The sequence below is a fragment of the Panthera uncia genome, chromosome X (genome assembly GCF_023721935.1).
Source record: "Panthera uncia isolate 11264 chromosome X, Puncia_PCG_1.0, whole genome shotgun sequence".
NCBI classification, from domain to species: Eukaryota; Metazoa; Chordata; class Mammalia; order Carnivora; family Felidae; genus Panthera; species Panthera uncia.
Window position 1 is genome coordinate 122,036,972 of NC_064817.1, and position 25,802 is coordinate 122,062,773.

The 25,802-nt window shown below is 40.8% G+C and overlaps 1 protein-coding gene across 2 annotated transcripts; it reads left to right on the forward strand.

Moving 5' to 3' along the window:
* The first annotated feature begins 1,448 nt into the window (after positions 1 to 1,448).
* On the forward strand, positions 1,449 to 22,574 carry VBP1 (VHL binding protein 1). 2 transcript variants are annotated; one of them, XM_049644543.1, is made up of 6 exons: positions 1,449 to 1,577; positions 5,371 to 5,495; positions 14,823 to 14,889; positions 16,665 to 16,763; positions 19,276 to 19,414; positions 21,506 to 22,574. In XM_049644543.1, exons 1-6 carry the CDS (start codon positions 1,485 to 1,487, stop codon positions 21,574 to 21,576), a joined length of 594 nt encoding a protein of 197 aa, XP_049500500.1. In that variant the 5' UTR covers positions 1,449 to 1,484; the 3' UTR covers positions 21,577 to 22,574. The 2 variants fall into 2 exon arrangements, with proteins under 2 accessions (XP_049500500.1, XP_049500502.1); XM_049644545.1 differs by lacking the exon at positions 1,449 to 1,577 and adding an exon at positions 1,610 to 2,202.
* Positions 22,575 to 25,802: the final 3,228 nt, after the last annotated feature.

The window sequence follows — 25,802 nt, forward strand, 5'->3', positions numbered from 1 at the left end:
AATGTATAAAACTTCTTTGGAAACTTCCTTATCTCAACTGCCCCAGGATATATGCTGGCAATCATACTTCAAGCTTATGGCTTCCTAATATACATCTGAAGGGTCTCATGACTGAGGTTTTACTAAATGGTAATAAATGGCATTTTCCTAGCAACAGATAGTTCCCCAAGGTCCTGGAAACCTTGCTTCCAAGATTCCTTAGAGACTTACGCTGTCCCTAAGCCCCCCCCCCCCCCCCCCACCAACCTGTGGGTATATAAACAGTTACCCATCACGACCCCAGTGCACCTCTTCCTGCCCACAGGTCCTGTCCCCATGCTTTAATAAAATCACCTTTTTGCACCAAAGACATCTTCAAGAATTCTTTCTTGGCTGTCAGCTCCGGACCACCCCACAATCACCCCAAAGCTTTATCAGTTCATTTTTAAGGTTCTTTAGTTTGTCTATAAACCGTGGGTGAAAATATTCCCTGTCACACTGGGCTTGCTGTGATTAAATCACATACTCAGTGACTGGCACATAATTAGCCTTTGATAAATGTTAATCAGTATTATCATTACATATGTATCCCCACTGGGTAAGAGAAACTAACATCCTTTATTCGTCAAGGAGCTGGCTCATGGTAGGGTTTGTGTGAATGGATGAAGCACCGCTTCACTGGAAAGCACTCCAATGTAAGCAAAGGCAGGAAGGAGCAGGGTGGTTAGTTGTTAGAAAGGAGACCAAAGAATAATTACTTAGGTCTGTATAGCGCACTTGCTTTCAAAGGGTTGTGGTGGCGGACGACATTGGGGAAGGCCTTAGGACTGGAAGCCTCGGAAGAGTTTAGGATTTTGTATGTAGAACATGAAGTTTTGAAAACGTTTGAGTTGGGGTGGCAAGATTGTGATCAAAGGTGGCTTTTGGGAAAGGTTGGTGCAATGGGCTGGGTATTTATTAAAAGCGGGCCAACGGCTCCATACCGAAACAGGCACAAAACCAGTCCTCTCTGAGGGCCAGGAAGCTCGCTGGGATGGTGGGACCAGAAAGGCACCGAGACCAAGGCTCCCCGATGGCGTCTAGTCCCTGGTTCACCTTGAAGCTGAGAGGGGGATCGAGTCGCTTCAAAGACCATTCTGGAGGGTGCTGCCCGTTTTGGCGCGGTACTGGCGTTCCAGTTGGACCTCTGATTCCAAGGGCCCTCGAGTCCTCCCACCCACAAAATCCCCCGTACCCCTCTTTCCCGGAGTCCGCATTGGTTCTTCCCGCAAAGCCGGCATCTCCCTCGCGACACTTCGTCACTTGTCACTCACCTGCTCGCAGCCAATCGGTACCCATAGGTTGGGCACCTCCTCCTCCGAGAGAAGGAGGGGCTACTTCCTGCGCGCCTATGAACGCGCAGATTCACAAGAGTGGGGCGGGCCTGCAGCTGTGAGCGAGCCAATCAGGGGCCACCGGCGGTTGGCGGCTCGAGAGGCGGCTAGTCGCGCGCTCGCTTTCCCAAGATGGCGGCCGCTAAGGACGGTTGTGGATTAGGAGAAGTGGCCGCAGGGAACGGCCGGCGGCTCCACCTGGGGATTCCTGAGGCCGTGTTTGTGGTAAGAGGCACGCTGGTTCTCAGGATCTTGGCGTAGGCCCCGCGGGCAACCCCTTCCTTTCTCGCCTCCAGCCCGGCTTTGACTACGGGGGGAGGAGTGGAGGTGATGGACCTGGGGGAGCCCTTCGTCCGCTCTCCCCTAGGCGCCTAGACGCGCTGAACTGTGCCGGGACCCGCTCGGGGAAACGCGGTCGGTGAAGGGAAGGGGGCGCCGGGCGTGAGGCCTGTGGGGCGGGGCGGGGCGGGGCGGTCTGAGGGGCCGCCCCCCCCGGGCGCCGGTGTTCACCCTCTGCTGCTGGGAAAGGGAAAGGGGGAGGTGGCGAGAAGCCGGAGAGAGACTCAGCCTGCAGGCTGGAGCGACCGGCGGTTTTGGTGACTTAGGGTACAATGAGTAGGCAGAACAGCTGGTGCCCAGGTGTGACAGTAGGAAATTTACCGGTGCGTCGAAGGGGCGCAGTGGCCTGCCGCCTGGCCGGAGTGGAAGGAGACACCGATGGGAAAGTAGCGTGGAGGCCGAGTGCGAAGGCCTCGTGTGTCCTAAGGAATCGAGGCTGTGTGCAGTAGGCATCGGGCTGTCGTTAGAAAGTGTCTACGGAAAGGCACGATGTGGTCATATTGGGTTTTAGGTACGTCATTCTAACGCTGGAAGAGAATTAACGGTGTGCAGTTGAGAGAGGAGGCAGGGAATGCAATTTGGAGGCTTCACAGAACAGGGAGTTCAACGGAAGTCCAACCAGAGAGAAGCAGCTAGATGCTTTCAACACTGTTCTTCCATCAGGCTGCTCTAGAAATGGTTTTTTGAAAACTGAGTGAGAGAGAACCCGACTGGCCTTCAGCCCAGGATCCTCCGTCTTTCCTCACTCACTTCTGACTGAGCTGCTGTAAAGTCTTAATGAAGTGTTCTCGACCTTTTGGGTTGTACCTATATTGCCGCATCTCCACCTCTTTGTTAATGATATCGTACATCGTTCGATGGACCCAATTTATTCTTTATTTAGACCACTTTTATATACACTCTATTGCATAGTTGCATTTGGTGATTCAGTTTTGTAGTTGTTTTCTTTTGTTATTATTTTGTACCATTTATTTCTTTCCATTCATTTCCCAACTAATGGTAACAAGAGACAAAATCTGTTGACTGCCAGGCACTTTCCTGATGCTTTTACAGAACTCTGGGGGGCGAGTATGATTATCATTTCCATTTTGTAGATGATGAAACTGGGGTACTTAAGTAACATGCCCCCAGTCATAGTGCATAAGCAGGTGACTGAGGATTTGAACTTGGGCAGTCTGTGGAGTACCAGAGCCACTATTTATACATTCTGCTCTGCCAGTGGGAGGAAAGTGAGGTGGTCATCTTGGCTCAGTGTCATTTCTCCTAGTGCTAGCACAGCGCCTGACACATAGTATAATAAGCTCATAACTAGACGTTGAATTCAATTTCCACAGTGCCTTGAACACTGCATTCTTGGTCCTCAGCGAGAGGTGACTTCAAAAATCTAATTCCAGAGAATACACTTTATCTGACGCTTTATAAAGTCTTATCTTAAAATGCCATTTCCCCCTAAAACTGCTATGGGTTATTTTTTCTAGACCTTTAACTTTCTACCAGTATGACATAACATATATGCAATCTAATATAATATATAAGCAGTCTAATTTTTATGTATTATTTGAATAACATGTACTGTAGAAAGAACATTGGCTTCTAAACAGACCAGGGTTTGAATCCTGCCTCGACTTCCCAATTACTGCCTCATGTTGAGCATATTATTTTACCGCTTTGAGCCCCAGGGGCTTTAAGTGTGATAGGGATAACAATGCTTAGTTGCTGTGGGAAGCAATATGTACTTTCAGTATTCCAAGTAGATGCTGAATATGTATTAGTTTCTTTGATGATAGGAGGTAGTATACTGTATTGCTTAAAAGACCTCATCCTTTTCTCCATTCCCACTGGTGCAGTAGTTTGTTTTCTTTGCTGGAATTGTCTCTTTCCCCTTTGCCTAGTGGCTGACCTCTTAATCTCTCAACATCTAGTTCAGATAGGACCTCTCTGTAGTTTTGCTTGAGCTCTACCACTACCCCAAGACAGAATGCTTGGCACTTTCATCAGTTCCCTCAGCTGATTGTATTATACACATAGCTAATGTTTGTTGAGCACTTATGACCTGTCATGTATTCTTCTAAGCATTTGACATATGCTAACTCATTTAATCCCCTGTGAGGAAAAGGTATTCTCATTTTACAGATGAGAAAGTTGAGGCAAAGAGAGAGGTTCAGTAGCTTCCCTGAAGTGAACACATCTAGTATGTGGTGAAGCCAGGATTCAAACCAGGCAGGCCCTGTGTTGTAGCCACAATGCTGTGCTGCTACAGTTAATTCTCCTTGCTAGACTCTAAGCTCCTAGTAACGTTTACCATGTGCTAGAAACTTTAATTTAGATCTCTTTCCTGCAGTGACCCTTCTAGGAAGATGTGTCTCCATTTTACATGCAGAGTTCAGCCATTGCCCCCAGCCTCACCTTTGCAGTTTCTCTTGCTGTGTTAGACCGATAATTTTGATGGCCTCATGGTTCACTCCCTTGCTGTGTTTCTTTCATTTGCTTCTTGTCTTGCTTTAGCTGAAATATTCCCTTATAGCTAGTAAGCATGGATAAGATTAATGATCTAGAGATTGCAGAAACCATAAGGTAGTTGAATTTAACGTACAGTGAAGGAAAAACGTTCTTTTAAGTGCTGGAAAGCTCCAGTAGGCTTGGCTTAAAGCTTCCATATATTTTCATCCAGTTCTTGATCCTTCTTTAATTAACTAGCTTTTCTTTAAGGACCAGGATGTAGTATACGTTTTAAAAAATGCTATTCAGTTTGACTACTTTTTTTTGCGTAATTATTCCTGTTACAAAAGATTGTTCTGTTTGCCTTTCAGGTTTACTTTATTTTGACCAGTTGATACTTAAGGAGGTATTTGTGGCTTGCCTTGGGAACCAAATGACCATATTTAACATGATTTCAGTGGCAGAACTTGTTGAATTAAAAATTTTAGTCGAGGGGCGCCTGGATGGCGCAGTCGGTTAAGCGTCCGACTTCAGCCAGGTCACGGTCTCGCGGTCCGTGAGTTCGAGCCCCGCGTCAGGCTCTGGGCTGATGGCTCGGAGCCTGGAGCCTGTTTCCGATTCTGTGTCTCCCTCTCTCTCTGCCCCTCCCCCGTTCATGCTCTGTCTCTCTCTGTCCCAAAAATAAATAAAAAACGTTGAAAAAAAAAAATAAAAAAAAAATAAAATAAATAAAAAAAAAAAATTTTAGTCGAGGGGCACCTGGCTGGCTCAGTTGGTAGAGCATGTGAGTCTTGGTCTCAGGGTCATGAGTTCAAGCCCCATGTTGGACATGGAGCCTACATTAAAAAAAAACTCAGTCGATAATTTTGGCATACAATCTGAGTTGTTTTGTGGCTGGGGCATGTGACTAGGCAATGTGTTTGTTGGTAATTTTCATTACCATTTTCATTTCATTACTAGGGCCACCTGGGGGTGCATAAAGCAGGTAAGGTCATCTTTCTTTCCCTATATATAAATAAAAAGAGGAAGGTGGAGGAAGAATAAATTGGATACCTAATGTATGTGCGATGTCTGAAATGCTTTTTATAACTACTTTTTTAGTTAAAAACAAGCCTTTGGAGAAAGGAAATACAAGCTTCTTTTTTTTCTTTTATGTCTTAAAGATAAAGTTGAAGCACTCAAAAATCAGCTTAGAGGTATAAATTCTAAAATTTGTCATGTGTTATTTTTGATAATAAAGGAAGATGTGGATTCCTTCATGAAACAGCCTGGGAATGAGACTGCAGATATAGTACTGAAGAAGCTGGATGAACAGTACCAGAAGTATAAGTTTATGGAGCTCAATCTTGCTCAAAAGAAAAGGAGGTAAGTGTAAAAATTTACATGAGGTTTTTTTTTTTCTTTTTGGTTAATCTTGTATGGCTTAAACGTTTTAAGAATTAAGGCATAATTTACATATAATGAAATATCCAGGGGTGCCTAGATGGCTCAGTCAGTTAAGCATCTGACTCTTGATTTCAGCTCAGGTCATGATCTTAGGTTGTGAGATCGAGCCCCACTCGGGCTCCGCACTGGATGTGGAGCCTGCTCAAGATTTTCTCTTTCTCCCTCTACTGCTCACATGTGCGTGCGCGCTCTCTCTCTCTCTGTCTCAAAAAAAAGGTCAGATCTTGAATTTTAGTTTGATGAATTTTCACAGATGGATCCACTTCTGTAACCATTGCCCAGATCAATATGTAGAACATTCCTATCACTGTAGGAAGTTTCCTCCTTCCCCTTTCTGGCCAGTCCTGCCCACTCCCAGAGCCGACCACTGTTCTGATTGTTTTCACCATAAATTTGTTTTGTCTGTTTGTGAACTTCATATAAATGAAAGCATGTAGTAACTACTATTTTATGTCAGGATTTTTACACTTCGTATAATGCTTTTAAGAGTCATCCATGGTTTTGTGTGTGTCAGTGGGTTAATTTCTTTTTACTGCTGAATCTTGTTCCATTGTATGTATGTATCACAATTTTTATCTATTTTTTTTTCTATGTGATGTGCTATTTATTTTTTAATTTATATCCAAGTTAGTATATAGTGCAACAGTGATTTCAGGAGTAGATTCCTTAATGCCCCTTACCCATTTAGCCCATCCCCCCGCAGCCCCTCAGGCAACCCTCTGTTTATTCTCCATATTTAAGAGTCTCTTATGTTTTGCCCTCCTCCCTGTTTTTATATTAAATTTGCTTCTCTTCCCGTATGTTCATCTGTTTTGTATCTTAAAGTCCTCATATGAGTGAAGTCATATGATATTTGTCTTTCTCTGACTAATTTCACTTAGCATCATACCCTCCATTTCCATCCACATAGTTGCAAATGGCAAGATTCCATTCTTTTTGATGGCCGAGTAATACTCCATTGTATCTATATACCACATCTTCTTTATCCATTCATCCATCAATGGACGTTTGGGCTCTTTCCATACTTTGGCTATTGTTGATAGTGCTGCTATAAACATGGGGGTGCATGTGTCCCTTCAAAACAGCATACTTGGATCCCTTGGATAAATACCTAGTAGTACAATTGCTGGGTCATAGGGTAGTTCTATTTTTAATTGTTTGAGGAACCTCCATACTGTTTCCAGAGGGGCTGCACCAGTTTGCATTCCCACCAGAATTGCAAAAGAGATGCTCTTTCTCTGCATCCTCACCAACATCTGTTGTTGCCTGAGTTGTATCTATCTATCTATCTATCTATCTATCTTTTAAGTTTACATCCAAGTTAGTTAGCATATAGTGCAATAATGATTTCAGAAGTACATTCCAGTAATTCATCCCCTATGTATAACACCCAGTGCTCATCCCAAGGGTCTTCCTTAATGCCCCTTGCCCATTTAGCCCACCCCCAACCCACAACCCCTCCAGCAACCCTCAGTTTGTTCTCCATATTTAAGAGTCCCTTATGTTAATGTGTTTTGTATCTTAAAGTCCTCATATGAGTGAAGTCATATGATATTTGTCTTTCTCTGACTAATTTAGCTTAGCATGATACCCTCCAGTTCCATCCAGTTTTTATCTATTTTTATCTATTTGCCTGCCAATGGACATTTAGGTTGTTTCCCCATTGCGTTTGAAGTCTTTGTGCATGTGTATGTTGTCTTCTTCTGAGTAATTACCTAAGGTTAGAATTGCTGACCTGTAAGTATAATGTTCAATTTTATGAGGAAACTGCCAAAAGTTCTCCAAGGTGGCTATACCACATTTCACTCCCACCAGCAATGTATGGGAGTTCCAATTGTTCCACATCCTTGCCACTACTTGGTGTTATTAGTCTAAAGATGGTTTTGAAAACATAATAGAATGAATATTGAAGACCTTATTCCAAAGCACCTAGGGTCATAACGTCTTAAATCTGTAGTTCATCCTTATTTTTCTGATGAGATGAGAGATGCATAGAGGTTATGATTTTCCTGAAATTTCATAACTAATAGACATAGGACAAATGGATCCTTGCTTTTACTTGTTTATTTCCCTGTATTTTTATAGCAGCTTATAAAGTCAGTTCACTGTAGTAAATATTTGCGGATATCTGCTGTGCACAAACGCAGCATTCTTCTGTCAGTTAAATATTTATGGAATTCCGACTAGGTGCCAGATCCTGTTTGGGTGAAATCAGGTCCAGTATCTGCTCTCAACAGGGACACAGTCTAGTGGCATGATAGATATGTAAATAAGATAAGTACATAAAGTATAACAGTCAAGATACTTCAGTGCAAAGGAATGAGTTAGCAAGGGAAAGGTGTGATCGGGAGGGGGGCAAGGAGGTTCAGGGGAAGCTTCCAAGAAGAGCATATGGCTCTGTAGAATTCTGAAGGCTGGGTATGAGTTTTGGAGGCAGACTAAAGGGAGGAGGGTCACCTGGGCATAACATGCCATTTATGTTAAAGTGCAAAAGTTTCTTTAGACATATTTTCTCATTTGATTTTGGTGACAGGGTAATTTGAATATGGGCTGGGTATTAAGTGAGATGAGAAGTTATTGACATGAACAGATAGAGAATGTTAGCAGAAAAAGGCAGGATAGAAAACACTATGGTATGCTCTCATTTTGGAAAAAAAATGTATATGTACACAGATATTTGGAAGTACACTAATGGTGTATTAACAGTGATAATCTTTGGGTGGTGGGAATATGGCATTTTTAGAAATTTGGTCATCTGTATTGTTAAATTTCTACAGTATTCATATACTGCTTTTTTAAAGTTTATTTTTGAGAGAGAGAGAGAGAGAGAGAGAGAGAGGTAGCGTGAGTGAGGGAAGGGTAGAGAGCAAGGGAGTGAGAGAGAATCCCAAGTAGACTGCGCTGTCAGCATGGAGCCCAATGCAGGGCTCAATCCCACAACTCTGGGATCATGACCTGAGCTGAAACCAAGAGTCGGACGCTTAATGGACTGAGCCACCCAGGCGCCTCTCACATACCAATTTTGTAATAAAGTTTATTTTCATTTTAAAAAGAAGAATAAAGCCATTGGATTTCAGGTCACCCACAGGGAGGTTATAGATAGAGAAGAAAATGGGCCTCAGGATCAAGCCCTGGGAGAGAGGAGGAAATTTGTGTATCAAAGTTATATTGCTAACTCTAGTACTGTGTGGTATAGTAGGGTACTCACTCCAGGTTTATATATGCTCTAGGCCTGAATGTGAGGGATAAAAATTGCAGTGTGCACCTGCAGTCTTCCTAATTAGGTACATTTGGGGTATATCAGTTAACAAAACAGACAGTCCCTGCCCTTGGAGATGTTCCAGTCTAGTGGAATGTAGATAGTAAACACACAGTTCAATAGAATTAATATTTATTGTGCACCTAATATGTGGCATCATCCTAAATACTTAGTATATATCAGTGAACAAAACAGATAAGAATTTGTGTCCTCATGGAGCTGGCATTCCAACCAGAAAACAGAACTAGAGTATACACTAGGTTAGAAGGCAATAAATGCAAAGGAAATAGAAAATGGAGTAAGAGGGTGTGTGTGTGTGTGTGTGTGTGTGTGTGTTTATGTGTATGATATATGTGTGTGTATATATATATATATATATATATATACACACATACATATATAAAAATTTTTTGAGGATGTGTGACCTTTTGAAAAAACTCACAGATGAACCACATAGCCTTGAAATACTGGAAAAAAATAAGAAAACGTCAGGTATTACTGTAAGAATACAGTCTATAATACATATCACATATTATATAAAATACATGTTTATTGACTTTTTATGTTATCAGTGAGGCTTCCAGTCAACAGGCTATTAGTAGTTAAGTTTTTGAGGGAGTCAAAAGTTATATGTGGATTTTTAAAAATATGTGTGTTCTTGTTTTTTTTAAGTTTATTTATTTATTTTGAGAGAGACAGAGAAGGAGCATAAGCAGGGGAGGGGCAGAGAGAAGGAGAGACTGAATCCCAAGCAGGCTCTGTGCTATCAGCACAGAAGACTGACTCGGGGCTCAATCCCACGAACCATGAGATCATGACCTGAGCCAAAATCAATAGTCAGATGCTTAACCAACTGAGCCACCCAGGCACCCCTATACATGGATTTTTGACCGCATGGGGGAATTTTGTCAACCCTGCATTGTCAAAGGTCAACTGTATGGGTGAGAAATTTTTCTTCCTTTTGTGATTTGTCTTTTTTCTTACGGTTTCTTCTGATGAGTAGTTCTTAATTTAAATATTTTCGATTAAAATTTCCCTTAATATTTTTTTGTGTCTTGTTTAAGAAATCCTATCCTTATTTGTGTTTAAAAAGACAAACTTCTATGTTTTCTTATAAAAGTTTTAAAATTTTGCTTTTCACATTTAACGTCTTAATCTAGAAATTTATTTTTATGTATGGTGTGTGGTAGGCTTTCAATTTCTTTTTTTAGTGGATATACTGTGGACATAGTATTTGACTCAGCACTATTTAATTTTAATGTTGTGCAGTTTAACAATCTTTTTCCTTACTAGTCAGTGCTTTTTTGTATCCTATTTAAGCAATACTTTCCTATCCCAGGTTCATGAAGATATCCTCTTCATGTTTTATTCTTTAAGTTTTATTGTTTTATCTTTTCACATTTAGATCTTTATAATCCATGGGTTATTCAGAAGTATGTTGCTAAATTTTGAAGCAGTTGTGAAACTTTCTAGCATGTTTCTCTGTCCTCTCTCTTTGTCCTCTCAATACTATAAATTGGTAGTTGGATCTACGGTCTTAATTGTATTCAGGGTTTTTGCGGTTTTTTGACAGTACTGCTTCATAGGTTTGTGTAACGTTTTTCCATTAAGAGGTAGATGGTATCTAGTTGTCTCTTTTTATGATGCTCCATGCTGGATCCATTTGTTGTGAGTTGCAAAATGATGTTCTAGTTCAGTTATTTTTAAATTTATACATAAGCTGGTATACTTCTATAAAGAGAAGCATCCCCTACCTATTATGTGGTGAAGTAGCTGCAGGAGATGAGCTCACTTCCAAGTTGCTTCCCTCGCAGGGGTCACGCCTGTGGTCCCTGCCACCCTCAGCGGCTCTCCGATGCCTTCCAGCTAACAGGGTGTGTGTTTTCTCTGGCTGTTGGGACGGTTACAGGTGGGAGGGCCGGTCTCCCCTCTGAACCTGGGACAATTTGTATCCCTTTTTAAAACCTTTTTAGTCTCCATTATCAGGCACATGCAGTTTGAGAATTACTATGTTTTGGTGAACTTAACCCTATATAAAATAATGCTTATTGTTTCAGGTCTGTCTTGTTGAATGCTTACAGCTGTTCCAGCTTTTTTCGGGTAACATTTTCTTGATGCATCTCTTCTGTCTCTTTATTGTCTACCTGTTTATTATTTCTATTTAAGGGTGTTCCATGGAAACAACATAAGGTTATTGTTTTAAACCTAGCCTTTCTTTTTAGATAAACTAATTTTTCTTTTTGGGTACTTTTGATATCATCATCTCTTTTGTTTTAATTCACTGGAATTTGTGTGTGGCTGTCTTTTGTCTTTCTTACCGAGCTGTATGTCTGCTTCCTTTTAGTATGGATATAGCTGTGTGGTTTGCCTTTATCCATAGAGGATTTTGCTTTTGCCAGGAGTGCTTATTCTATGCAAGCCTGTTCCTGTTCTGGCACTTAATATGCGAGCTCCCCCACTGAGCTGCTGGGTGGGGGGTGGAGGGCAGGCTTAGGTCTGCAGCCCACAGTGGCACCTGACTCATGATGCTTACTTTTCTGTAGGTCTCACTGCTCAACCCAAAGCCTTTTCCAGTTTTTTACCCTTTAATTTTTTTCTGGAACTTCCCTCACCTCTGATATCAGCTATGCAACAAAAACGATTTTTTTGTGTGATTGAGTTGTTTTGCAGCAGATGGCTCTATGTAGTAGTTTGCATACTAACCTCTGTCTTTACATATGCTGTAAATGGTTCCTTGCAGCCTATCATTTGTCTTTAACTTCACCTTCAGCTGTATAAAAGTTCTTTAGTACTTCATAATTCTCTTGTGGTAATCTCTCTAACACCTGAATTGTATGTCTTTTATTGTTCTTTAACCGGAAATTTTGTGATTATCATTTTTTGCATTTTTTTCTGTTAATTTTTTTCTCCTTTTGGGATTCCTGTCAATATAGATGTTGATGATTCTAATTCTGCCTTCCATTTCTCTATTATTTCCTCTCTTCTGACTTTGGTAATTGGACTTTTGGCGATTAGATGGATGTCCATGAGTTCCTTATTTGAGCCATTACGTTTTTATACCTAGTCATTCTGGTTGGTTCTTCTTATAGCTACTTGTTTCTTCTTCATATTACCAATAATCCTTTTTTTTGCTCTCTGAGGTATTTTTAAATACTTATTGATAATCTAATCTTTTAGTGTTTCATTTTGTTTCATCTGATGGACATTGTTGAATTTAATTGTCTTTTTTTATTGTAGTTGTGTTTATCAGATTATCATTTCTTTTCCCCATCAGCTCACATTCCCTCAGGGATACCAGTTACTTTGGCCAGTCATGGAGTAATGTGGAGGTGGGAGTAATTTAAGCCCCTCCTGGTGAGTAGGGGTAGGAAGAATGCTGTTAGTGTTATAGTCTAGGGCACCACCATTGGACAAATGTCCCTTCTCCCCAGCCAGGTGACTTGGTCTCTGAGGATTCTTTTAGTTCCTCCGCCCTTGGCTGTCTTTGGTGTCATCACTCCTGGGAGTAGGAGTGAGGGGAAGGGGGTGACTGGGGACCAGTATTTGTCTTCTCAGCTCCTCAGCCTGACCTCTCTGCTTCTGGTCAGTTCTACTCTTTTTCCACCCCGTAGCAATGACAGAGTAGGTAAGGTGATTCACCCAGAGCAATTTAGATGGAGGAGAAAACACCTAGAAAGTTCTCCTTTAGCTGTATTCCCCTTTTGAAGATTTGGTTTGCTTCCCTTCTAAGCCTCCATCTCCCTTCTCACTCCCCTACCCATTCCTAGAACTTAGAGATTTCTGTTGTTCATATAATAATAATGACGTAGAACTGACCCAACTGTCCACTGGCAAGAGAGTAGATAAAGAAGATGTGCTATATTCAGAATTTAATGTTACACAGCTGAAAATGAATGAACAAGTCTTAGGAACCTAACTGAGTTAAAAAAGCAAACCCAAGAAAACCACATATAACACGAGATTGTATTAAGCCAAGAAACCTGCAAAGAATATATTATTTGGGGATGTACGTAAATGTGATGAAACTCTTGAAAAAGAGAAAAAGGGGCTGTAAGCCTATGGTTCAGGAGAGCTGCTATCTCTTGGGATGGAGCAGACTGGGGAGGGGTGATGAGGTTCCTAAGTTGCCTGGGGCTGCAGCTGATTGATTTGTATATGCTCCATAATTTATGTATAACGTAATATTTTTACATACAAAAATATATGCTAGAAATCATTGGCATGACCAAAAAATCTTTATCTGAACATTCTTCTTATGTTGTATGTGTATCAGATATTTTACAAATATAGCTCCTTAGCATTTACCTATATCAACACAGAATACAAAAGTAAGCAAAATTGGAAGATCTACAACATCCATATTGAATTTGTAAAGAGTTCACAAAGCATTATCCTTCAAACTAAGTAAAAAACATAAATGCTAAGTATGTGTTTCTAGATTATTCACTGGACTTTATTTCCAAAAAGCAATCTACACATTCAGTGCAATCCCTATCAAAATGACACCAGCATTCTTCACAGAGCTAACAATCCTAAAATTTGTATGGAACCAGAAAAGACCCCAAATAGCCAAAGTAATGTGGGCAAAGAAAAGCAAAGCTGGGGGCATCACAATCCTAGACTTTAAGCTGTATTACAAAGCTGTAGTCATCAAGACAGTATGGTATTAGGTGTCTGGGTGGCTCATTTGGTTAAGTGTCCAACTTCAGCTCAGGTCATGATCTCGCAGTCTGTGAGTTCGAGCCCCGTGTCAGGCTCTGTGCTGACAGCTCAGAGCCTGGAGCCTGCTTCGGATTCTGTGTCTCCCTCTCTCTCTGCCCCTCCCCCGCTCACACTCTGTCTCTGTCAAAAATGAATAAACGTTTAAAAAAAGACATTATGGTATCGATACTGTTTTTTTTAAGTAGCGAGCTCTTCTACCACACTTCTTGCCAGGTCAGTAGCACAGGGTAGAATAAAGTTTTCCCTGCTGCTCTTCTTCATGCATGCTGTGACTTCCTTTATATAATAAGTATATTTTCTTTGTTTATCAAATTTTCATTTAAATTCCAGTGTAGTTAACATACAGTGTTATATTGGCTTCAGGTGTACAATATAGTGATTCAACACTTCTATAATAAGTACATTTTCATCATCACATTTAAATTTTGTTTACATACCAATCTCCAGTCATGTTTAGTTAAATGCATTCTGAAAGAACCACAGCTTTGTTTCTGTATCCTTAGTTTGTTTTGTTGCAGATTCCATTGTGATTTGACAGGGACCCCAGAACTAGCTTGCACGTTTTTCCATGCAAAACATTTTATGACCTTGGGCAGCCTCTAATCATCACAGAAAAGAGCTACTTCAGTGCCAACAAAATAAAAAATGTTTCATTCTTTCTTCTAAGTAACTTTGAGTGTTTTCAGCATATTTTTATCTCTTATTTTCTTGTCAGTGACGTTGATGTCACTTGGGACAGTTGCTAGTAGTTTTGTTTTTTAAGATTAATTTTTAATAGATGTTCATTTTTAGAGCATTTATGGAGCACATCTCCATAGCACAGTTGAACAGAAGGTACAGAGGTTTCCCATACACTCTGTGCCTCCCCAAACATGCAGAGCATCCCCCATTCTCAACAGCTCAACAGCCTCCACCAGAGTGGGACATTGACTACAATTGTTGAGTCAAGGGGCTCCTGGCTGGCTCAATCTGTAGAGCATGTGGTTCTTGCTCTAGGGGTCGTGAGTTCGAGCCCCACTTTTGGCATAGAGCCTAACTTAAAAAATAAATGAATGATGAACCAATACATAGTATATTTTTATTAACTAAACTCCCTAGTTTACCTTAGGGTTCACTGTTGTGTTGTATATTCTGTGGGTTTTGACAAATGGATGATTTTAGCAGTCCTCAAAAAGATATCGATAGAAAATGCAAAGCTAGTAAGACTGTGTCCTAGGGTTTTTCTTGCCTGCAGAACACTAAGTCAACCTTTTTCTTATTCACAGGCTGAAAGGTCAGATTCCTGAAATTAAGCAGACATTAGAAATTCTAAAATACATGCAGAAGAAAAAAGTAAGTGCATTTTTGTTTATAAATGTGAATGAACCAGAATACTTCATCAGAAATTCATCTTCCTTGACTCCTTGGTTACTGGTATTTGAATGTGCTGGTAGATCCAGTCTGCCGCCTTGATTCTTATGTACATGTGCAGTGTGCTTCTGTGATAAATGTGGCTTTGTGGCTTTTTTTTCCAAGTCAGCTTTAATTTTAGGGTCTACACATCTTGGATTATTTTACTTATATGGAGTATTTATAAAACTTAAATGCAATTTGAAATTATTTTCTTTTTTAAATTTTTTTTAATGTTTATTTATTTTTGAGAGAGACAGAGAGAGCACGAATGGGAGGGAGGCCAGAGAGATAGGGAGATACAGAATCTGAAGCAGGCTCCAGGCTCTGAGCTGCCAGCACAGAACCCAACGCAGGGCTTGAATCCACAAACTGTGAGATTGCGACCTTAGCCAAAGTCAGACACTTAACCAGCTGAGCCACCCAGGCACCCCAAAATTATTTTCGATACAAAAAGAAAATACCTTATTTTGAGGTAACAGCATCTAAGGGTTTTTGTTGTTGTTGTTCTCCCTAAGAATAAGGAGTGAGTCCAAGATTTACGGATCTGCAAAGAATCTTAGAAATTATGTTTTGGGTTCTCATTTCACAGTTGAGGGGACCATTACAGAAAGGTTACACTTGACCAGTGTCACATAGCTGGTTATTGGCAGAACTGGATTTGAAAATGTGCTAAGTCTTAATCCCATACTCATTAGAGGCTGTAAAGATTAAATTTTATAAGCATATTATATTTAATATATGTGTATTTATATATGTGTATATTATATATGTATATGATTTATTACTTGACAGGATAACTGTATTTCTAATACATTATTTTATGTGGTGAAGTTTTTTTTAATATCATTTATTGTCAAGTTAGCTGACCTACAGTATAGATAGTGTGCTTTTGGCTTCGGGAGTAGATTCCCATGATTCATCACTTACATACAACACCCAGTGCTCATCCCAACAAGTGCCCTCCTCAGTGCCCATCACCCATTTACCCCTCTTCCTCACCCCTACCCCCATCAACCCTCAGTTTTTTTCTCTGTATTCAAGAGTCTCTTATGGTTTGCCTCCCTCTCTGTTTGAAACTATTTTTCCTCTTCCCTTCCCCCATGGTCTTCTGTTAAGTTTCTCAAATTACACATATGAGTGAAAACATATGATATCTGTCTTTCTCTGACTGACTTGTTTCACTCAGCATAATATCTTCCAGTTCCATCCACATTTTTGCAGATGGCAGGACTTCATTCTTTCCCATTGCCAAGTAGTATTCCACTGTATCTATAAACTCATGTGGTGAAATTTGTAAGAAACTTCAGAAAACTTGTTGGTTGGGCATGAAGCACTGATGAAGTAATAATTGCCGACTCTTGCATAGCACTTACTTTGTGCCAGGCACTGTTGTGTGTGTGTGTCTGTGTTTGTGTAAAGTCTGCTTGCTACAGCCTTCGGAGATGTAGGGACAATTTTCCTAATTTTACAGACCAGGAACCTGAGACACAGAGAGGTCAAGTGAAATGCTCAATTTACACAGGTAGTAAGTAGCTGATCCAGAATCCATCCCCCCCACACCCAGGTGTCTGGCTCCAGCGTTCATTTCTGTTGCCACTACACTTAGTTGGCGTGATGGGACGGTTTTCAGTGACTTAGGTTCAGATCTGTGATCTCTCCTTTATAACCTTTTTAATTAAACTGACCTATTTACAGTACTGTCATTTTTTTCCAAGGAGTCCACCAGTTCACTGGAGACTAGATTCTTACTGGCGGATAACCTGTATTGCAAGGCTTCGGTTCCTCCTACTGATAAAGTGTGTCTGTGGTTGGGGGTAAGTAACCGAAATGGCCACAGCTTTCTTGGCTTACATTTGTAAACCAGCATGGTTTTCCCGGCATAGCAGTACTGTTTGAGCTGGGTAAAGTGCCCATCTCTCTTTGACCCTGGAAGGAACAGAGGTGGAGTTCAAGGGGTCTGTACTGGAGACGGACTGAGGTGAGGAGTGTGGTGAGCTTCACAATATGCTCGGGTCTCTCCTGGTCAAGACAGAACTACCTGAAACCCTCATCCCCTTCCTCTTGTGCTGTATCGTTTAAATGTAACAGAGGGAAGAGCAAGAGAAGTAAAATGGAAAGGACTGTTGAACCTCCGATAAATGTATCTTCCCCATAAGAGTTTATTAGTTCTCTCTAAAGTTAAGGGGAAAAGATTATTAAAGAAAACCTTGAAAATGGAGTCCATTTTTTAAACCATATATTTCAATTTTAGACGATTTCATAGGCCTTGTCTGTGATTTTTCCTGCCTTACTCCTCTCAGTCGTCTGACCAGACATCCAGGCCATTCCTGATGGGCCAGGTAACTGTCCACAGGTCTCATTACCCCAGGCAGGTTCTCATACAAAGTAACAAGCTACGTGTACAGCTCCAAAGTGTAGAGATTTTCTGAAAACTAAACAGTAATAAGAGACAGTGTCAGTTGACTTGGGAATGAGATTGGGGTCTGGGATTTAAGAGACATGTGCTTCCATTGAATGTTTTTTTGTCCTATTCGAATTTGTATACAGTTTTCTAACTGTCACGGATTGGGTTATTCAGTCAGTAAGTATTTATTTATGTAGCACCTACTTTGTGCCAGACACTTTCATATTGTCTGTCTGATTTAATCCTTACAATCATCTTTTGAGTAATTTTTAAATTCCATTTGTCAGATGAGAGAAGTGGTTCAGGAAATGCCCAGTGTAAGTCAGGTGATGGGAAGAGTTCAGTGCTGGAGGAGGTTTGGTTCCCCACCTCCAGAATGCCCGCATCTCTAAGTGTAGGCAGTAACACCAGAGCTTCAGAATTCAACACACTTTGTCTTTGCTCCTAACATCTGTTGGAGGTAGGAAGGGGACAATAGGGGCTGCTGGGTGGTTCAGTCGGTTAAGCGTCCGACTTCAGCTCAGGTCATGATCTTGCTGTTCGTGAGTTCAAGCCCAGCGTCAGGCTCTGTGCTGACAGCTTAGAACCTGGAGCCTGCTTCGGATTCTGTGTCTTCCTCTCTGCCCGCCCCCCTCTCAAATATAAATAAAATCATTAAAAAATATTTGAAGAAAAGGAAGGGGACAGTAAAAGCTTGCCATTACTGGATCAAATTACATAATATATATGTATTTGAAAACTTTTAAATTACTTAAGCTTAAGCTCAGAAACAACTTTCTTTTTTTAAATTAAATTAAAATTTAATGTTTATTTATTTTAGAGATTGAGAGCACAAGAAGGGGAGAGGCAGAGAGAGGGAGGGAGACACAGAATCTGAAACAGATTCCAGGCTCTGAGCTGTCATCAGAGACCCCGACGTGGGGTTCGAACTCACAAAACGTGAGATCATGACCTGGGCCAAAGTCAGACACTTAACTGACTGAGCCACTCAGTCGCCCCAGAAACAGCTATTTACATTGATTCAAATGTGGGGCACCTGAGTGGCTCAGTCGGTTAAGTGTCCAACTCTTGGTTTCAGCTCAGGTCGTGATCTCACAGTTTATGAGATGGAGCCCTGAGTCAGGCTTTGCACTGATAGTGTGGTGCCTGCTTGGAATCCCCTCTCTCCCTCTGTCTCCCCCTCTCAAACTAAATAAACTGTAAGAAAATAAATTGATTCAAGTGTAATACAATTTACTGTCATCATGGAGGTTGTAGAAAGATGGAATTTGATGTCTGATCATTGGTTTTTCTCTTAATTCTCCTGTTTACTTACTATCTATATTAGTGTAGGCAACCTGACCTCTTTGAGCCCACATTTTCTTAGCTGTAAAGAAGGTGGTAACTTGACTGACCAGTGTTGTTTATGAGGAATAGATGATGTAGTGTATGTAAATATATTCTCTAACCCAGGGATCAATAAACTTTGTTTAAAAGGTCAGAGAGTAAATATTAAAAAAAATGTTTTTAACGTTTATTTATTTTTGAAATAGAAACAGAGTGTGAGCAGAGAAGGGGCAGGGAGAGAGGGAGACACAGAATCTGAAGCAGGCTCCAGGTTCCAAGCTGTCAGTACAGAGCCTGATGTGGGGCTCGAACTTACAAACTGTGAGATCATGACCTGAACCAAAGTTGGATGCCCAACCGCCTGGGCCGCCCGGGTGCCCCATGGTCAGAGAGTAAATATTTTGGTTCTGCAGACCACACGGTGTCTGTCACGAGTACCCAGCTCTGCCACTGTGGTGTGAACGCATAAGTGAGTGGAGAATATCTGGAGTCCAAGAAAACTTCTAAGAAAGGGCAGCTAGACTTGGCCTAACCCCTGCCGACCCTGTGAGACACTGTGTGAATGTTCAGTAATTGTTGTGACTTCCTCTCTCCAGGCTAATGTGATGCTTGAATATGATATTGATGAAGCCCAGGCATTGTTGGAAAAGAATTTATCGACTGCTACAAAGAATCTTGATTCCCTTGAGGAAGACCTTGACTTTCTTCGAGATCAATTTACTACCACAGAAGTCAGTATCCTTTCTTTAACTAAAAGCAAAGGGAGGAAAAGAGAAGGATGATTTTCAACACTCTTATTTGCATTACTTTGATGAGAAGAATATCCTTATTCCTGGGCTAATTTGAAGTTGCAGATTTTATGAGAGTGATAAATAACATATTTGGAACTAATACTGAAATAAGTTTGTAGATAGGTTAATCTGACCTGAGTTGTGAAGGTTTGGAAACTGCAAAATGCATAAGCGTTTTTCTTTCAAATATTTTTTTCAAGATGCCTTCATAGCCAGTTGAATAGTTTAATCCGCAAGCATTTATTAAGGGTCTCCCATGTTGCTGCAACTGTGCTAAGCTGTATGGGGCACAGGATGGTGAGGGAATCAGTGCAAAAAAAGAGCGGCAGAGTCTTGCTGTGTTCGAACGAAACATGTAAAAAGCTACATCATAATTTCATAGCAAAATATAAGTTCATTCCGTGTATGCCATGCCAAGGCAATATAAAGTTAGGGAAAGAGATATGAGCTGGAATTAGTGCAAAGAAGACTTGGGGAAGTTAGAACTTGGTTTGTTTTGAAAGGCAGTAGACGGTTCAGACGAGCAGAGAAGAGAGGTGGAGGCAGGTGTTCTGCTTAGGGAGGGGGCAGCTATATTGAAACCCAGCTCTGTGCCTCTCCTTTCTGACTTCTCTCTCCTGGTTCCTATTGCGGACACTGGTCCCACACACTCCCCAGGACAGAAGCTCGGGAGTTGCTCTCCACTCCTCTTTCATCACCAAGAGCCAACCAATCACCAGATTCTTGTCAAATTTCCCTTGTAGACCTCTCTGTCCATTTTCTCCTTTTGGCCTTCCAGAACCTAGACTAAGTAGTTTTATAGTCTCTTTTTCTCCCACCTCTCCTTCACACTATCTCCAGTGTGAATTTACTGAGTCACGCATCCTATTTTTGCTCCTCTGGTTGCGATAGAGAACTTCAGTGGCTCCCTGTTGCAGGTAAGGTATGCACAGAGGCCCTGAGTGAAGTGTCCCATACCGTCTTACCTCGTGCCCCTGACCTCTTCCTGCCCCAGCCTCCCCCACCCCACCCCGTGCACCTGGGTTCCAAGTAGCCCCAATCGGTTCTCCTCACTGCCCCCTGCCAATGTGCCACACCCTTTACATTTCCACTTTGTTCCTCCCACCTGGAACGATTTCCCCCTATTTATGTTTCTGTGGGTTACTCCTTCGTTTCCTTCCTAGTACATCTCAAGTATCAGATCATTTCTATACCTGTTCAGATCCTCAGGGTGTTTTATTGTTTCTCTGTGCTTATTTAGTGCTTTGCACTCAGTACTTGGTTTTCTGTGCCAGGTCGGGAGCACTGCAAGCGTGGGAGCTGCACCTGTTCTTTTCTCCACGGCACGTGGCATGCGGCACACAGCGGCCGCTGAGTACTTGGGAGACGGAAGGCAGGCCTGGTGGAGGCCTAGAGCAGGGGCTGGGATGGGACTCGTGATGTGGAGATTTGATCCACAGAAGTCCAGGGAAATAGCTATCAAACTCGTAGAGGATAACATTGGAGAAAATCGAGATGGCCTGAGTTACACTGGTAACTTTAGGATACAACACCAAAGGTACAGTCCATGAAAGAAATCACTGATATGCGAGGGCCTACACAGGGTGGTGCTTGTGGAAAGGAAAATAAATTGAGTGAATGTCCTATGAAACCAAAGGGGGGGGGTAAAAGATGAAATTATTGATAATTGAATTGTACTAATTTAAATATTGCCTGTAAGGATATGGTGTCAACAGTCTTTGAACTTTCATGGACGAGGAGCTGTCTTTAAAACTGTTTGTTGACAGTGTCAAGGACATGTTTTGTCAAGTATAAGGCTTCAGTTGGCTACATATGCTAAACAGTTGTTGACTTGAGGCCTTGACTTTGTATTGGTGGAATTTAGTTCCAGTATTTTCTTAGCAAATGGTATTCTAGCAAGATAGCTCACAATCCTAGCTGTTACCGGTATTTTGTGTGCACGATTTCTGATTCAACATGTGAGTGAATACTTACTTAGTCATTGCGTATGTTATCTTTAGAATTGCATTTGCATTTTCTTTGACAATTCTTGCAGATATGGCCAGGGTTTATAATTGGGATGTAAAAAGAAGAAACAAAGATGATTCTACCAAGACCAAAGCATAATGCTGGCAATTAAAAATGTGGTTCAGTTTTCAAAACATGTTATCTTAAGTACCCCAAAGTTTATCCCTAAAGGTTGACATTACTTTGACTGATTTTTTTGAACAGTAAGAGCGGTAGTTAAAACTTTAAAAAAACAAGATAAACATTTTATTATAAAAACAAAGTTAGTTTCAAATATTTTGTGAAATTAGCAGTATTTTAATTTTTTTATTTCCAACAAAGTAAATGCTACTTTCATCTTTTTTTTGTTGTTGTCGGTCATAAACAAAGTCTTAGCTGGAATGGCTGAAAACTGTGAGGTATACTCTTGAACCTAATTCTGGACACTAGCACAGTTTACTTTTTCTTTATTGGCTGATATTACTCTTACTTGATGTAGTTAAACCAGTTTAGAGGTAGGAAAAGCACTTAGTTTAAATATTTCCAAACTTGTTTTCTTTAGTACATGTGGGGCTTTATGGCTCTCTGTTGCTGTTATTTGTCTTATATAATGGATTTTCATGAAGTGCTGCTTGGCCAATAGCTATCTATTATAATATTCTGTACTTTTAAGGAACTGGTAATTGACCTTCCTAAGTAGTAAGAGGGCTATTGAGACGCTTTTTCTTACCCCATAGAAGTACACAGTGTCTTTGCAATGTCAACATAAGGGAGATCTTGGCCAACGTGAAACAACAAAATTCTTTAGCCTCTCAAAACTCTTGGCTAAGGCAATTTTGTATTTCTTAACAGTTCTCCAAAGCAGCTGAACAAAAATGTTAAGCTAAATATAAATCTGCAGTGGTTGAAAAGATTTGTGAGCTTTTTTTATTCATGATAAGACCTCATGGGAAGACTAGAAAATCCCTGTGGAAAGCCGTTGGTACAGTGGCTAACGCTGGATGTAGAGATTCTGGTAAAAACACAAATGTATTATTCCATCTCCATGTAGAGAACAAAATATACTCGTACAGTGTTTTGTAGTTGTATTTCATGATATTAAAACATTGAAGTTAAAACTGTGGCCTGGCACCTTTTCTTCACATTATTCTTTCTAAAGTTAACATGTATCTTTTCACATATTTGTAAAGCACGTTTACTTCACCGTAAAACCAGCATGTCCCAAGAACTTATGTTTGTAGAAATAACACAGAATCCCTTTGGAAGGAGTACAGATCAGCAAACAATTGAGGAGTTAAATCTGAAAGATACCAAAGTTCCTTGAGTCAGTTTTTTCATAATTTTAAATTTCCATATTTAATTTTTGAACTTTGTAAACATCTTGAGATATTTTAAGTGCTACTTTTCCCCAAACCTTGTTATGGTAAGTATATTGTCACAAAATGTCCTTGTTAGTATTAGGACAGGAATGATTTGGTCGGTCGAAGTCCATGAAAATTGAACTGAATATGAAGAAATGCAGCTCTTTAGAGATATGAGTTAAAACAAAACTTAATTCAACAAATATATATAAGCATCTCTGCCAGATCATTTCTCTTATACGGGTTTACAGTTTCAGAATAATATAACCATCCTGATTTGACATGATATTTTCAAGCTTAATATTAGTACAGTATACCCAGAAAGGATATGGGCAAAAGAGTCCCTTCAAAACTTGGCCTGAATAATAAGTGTTTTGGAAATGAAACTGATATTGAACAATCTTCCCATTCACATGCTCTTTTGAGAAAATTTAGAAAATGGGAAAAAGAAATTCCATTTGTAGTCCCCTTAACAATGCTGTGTCTTCCATTTCTTTTTTATGCATAAGTTTTTTAAAATATAACTTAAATAATTTTGTCTTTATAATTTTTATTCTACCTTTTTTGCTTAGCATGTAATTTGCTTATTTGTAGTGGTGTTATATTAACATCACTTTACTAGTTCCACAGTAGTATACTAATGGGTGAACTCTAGTAAACTGTGGTACACATTTACACATCTGGGTGTTTTTAAAATTTTTTCTCCGTTATGGGTAACAAATAATTCAGTAGTTAACATTTTTACATAAGGCTTTTTCTTGTATTTAGGATTTTTCCCGAGACTTGCCAAAAACGGAAGGAGCAAGATTCTAGTGTTTTTATTTTCAGGGTTAACTGAGAGTAGTTTTGTCAGTAGAGACAGCAGGGGGTGATGGAACCTGCCTCCATGCCCCTGCCCTTCTCTGCCATATAGATATTGATGGACCTTATCCAGAGCCACATAGCCAGAATGAGACCCAGATCCAGTTCCTAGGTGAATTTCCTTCCCTCTGTACCATGATGCCTCACTCCTTTATTTCACAATAACTAGCAGCTAAGTTGGGTAGAAATGTTAACTGAAATTCAATACCTTCATGAGTAATGCTTTCGTTTCTCTCCTGTTCTCTGCCCTAAACTCAGTGATACCTGTAAGTCTTGAACCATTTCTTAAAGATTTGTCTTGGTGGTTCTAATTCTGTACCCTTTTGCTAGCCTTGCCTGTGCCTATTCAGTGCTAATGTGGGATTGTGTTGTGTCTTCCTGATGTGGGATTGTGTTGTGTCTGAAGACACTGGCTGAGTGCATGTGTGATACCTGTCATAGCTGGTGTTGGGTTCGAATATACATTTAAACTCCAAAGCCCTGGATAGGCTATGTCTCACACCAATGTAGTCTGAAGGACATGGGACATTAAGACACCACGCCAGGGGGCGGCTTTGGGCACGGTTCTGTGGGAATTCTTGCAGTAGGCCCCACAGACTACATACATAGGTTGCAGGAGCCACCGTGGCTTAGAAGCCGCAAGGGGACCACTACATCTTAGATCAGTCCCCTGTGCATGGCATCCGCAGGTCCTGGCCAGGGGCAGGGCCCAGTAACAGGAGGTACACTGTACTCAGGGAGCCCGAGCTGTAACTCCTCACCGACACTGACGTTCACTCAGCCCTCAGTCTGGACACAAGGTGCCAGCCAGGGCATTTTACCAGAAGCAGGCTCACCTGGTCACACAGCTGCTGGTGCACTTTTGTCAGCTTTCCAGGGGAGCTGAGCTCGAAAGCTAATCCAGGGTCAGTTCCCTACCTCGAAGGAGAAAGGGGGTTTGAATACCTCTTGCTCACAGCCCATTGGATCTTGCCTAATTATGGCCCAGTTTTTGATAGTGGTTTACTTCCTTTTATAAGGCCCCTGGCTAATAACCGCCTCTGCCAAAAAGGTAGTAAAGGTTCGGATACTTTAAAGGGCCAGATGGAAGCATCTCTGTCTGGATTAGGTGAAAGGAAGACTTCAAGTAGCCTCCAAAGTTTTGCAATTATATGATGGATTGGAGAGGTTTTTTTTCTCCTTAACCCAAAACCAAGTGATGCCATAAATTTAGCAAAACTATTGAGGAAGGCTTTGCAGAGTAACTTCTTAGGCTTGTGGCCAAAACTACTCGATAACATTTTTGATTTTTACACTTTTTAGTTTGAAATTTTGTAACTACAACCAGCATCATAGATTTGATGTGCCTGCTAATTAACCATGTTTTCTATATATTAATACTGTTCTGTATTCAGAGAGAGTACTGCTTACATGACCAATGTGAGAGGGAAGTTTGAGACTTGAAGTGTTTGAACTTGGTAAATGTGCGCAGAGCTGCTGTTCTTGTTGAGTTAGTGGAAGGTGGCCCAGGGTTCTGTGTACACATGAAAACAGGTGTGGGTTGTGCTTCAGTTCATTTGAAGAATTTACTTTTGTCTGGTCCTTCTCTCTTGTCTGGTATCAGATTTAGTTACAGTCAGATTAAACATAAAGGATGGACCTGGTGTGCACAGTATATCTGAGCAATTTGTTTATAAAGGACCATACATCTTGGTCATGGTTTTCAAATAATTTTATGTTTAGTTGATTGTATGACAGCTATTTGCCTTTCGGGGATACTTTATTTGGAGGTAGGCCATGACCAAACAGGAAATTTCTTCTAGATCTTTTAGCTGCTTCAGTTAATCCATCTTAGTCTGAATGGGCTTATGTTCCCCAGATCAAACCTGTGGATTCTAGAAGGTAAAAAATACAAAAATTAAAAAGCAAAAGGTTAGCAGGTAAGTCTCTTCTTTTCATCGGTACACCCCAGGTGACAACAACTACACCATTGGCTACTTCAGCCCATGTCTGGACCGGATTGGGCCACAATTTCTTCTCAGTCCAGAGTTAAAGTTTTAATTCACCCTAGATCATTAATTTTCAACTCCACTATAGATATTGGTTGCAATGCCAGAGCAAAGTAACAATTCGAGCTTTTCGGTA

Coding starts and splice junctions, on each gene's coding strand:
- VBP1 (XM_049644543.1), top strand. CDS start 1,485: ATGGCGGCCGCTAAGGACGGTTGTGGATTAGGAGAAGTGGCCGCAGGG. Junction 5,496..14,822: donor CTTGCTCAAAAGAAAAGGAG/GTAAGTGTAAAA, acceptor TCTTATTCACAG/GCTGAAAGGTCAGATTCCTG. Junction 19,415..21,505: donor ATTTACTACCACAGAAGTCA/GTATCCTTTCTT, acceptor CAATTCTTGCAG/ATATGGCCAGGGTTTATAAT.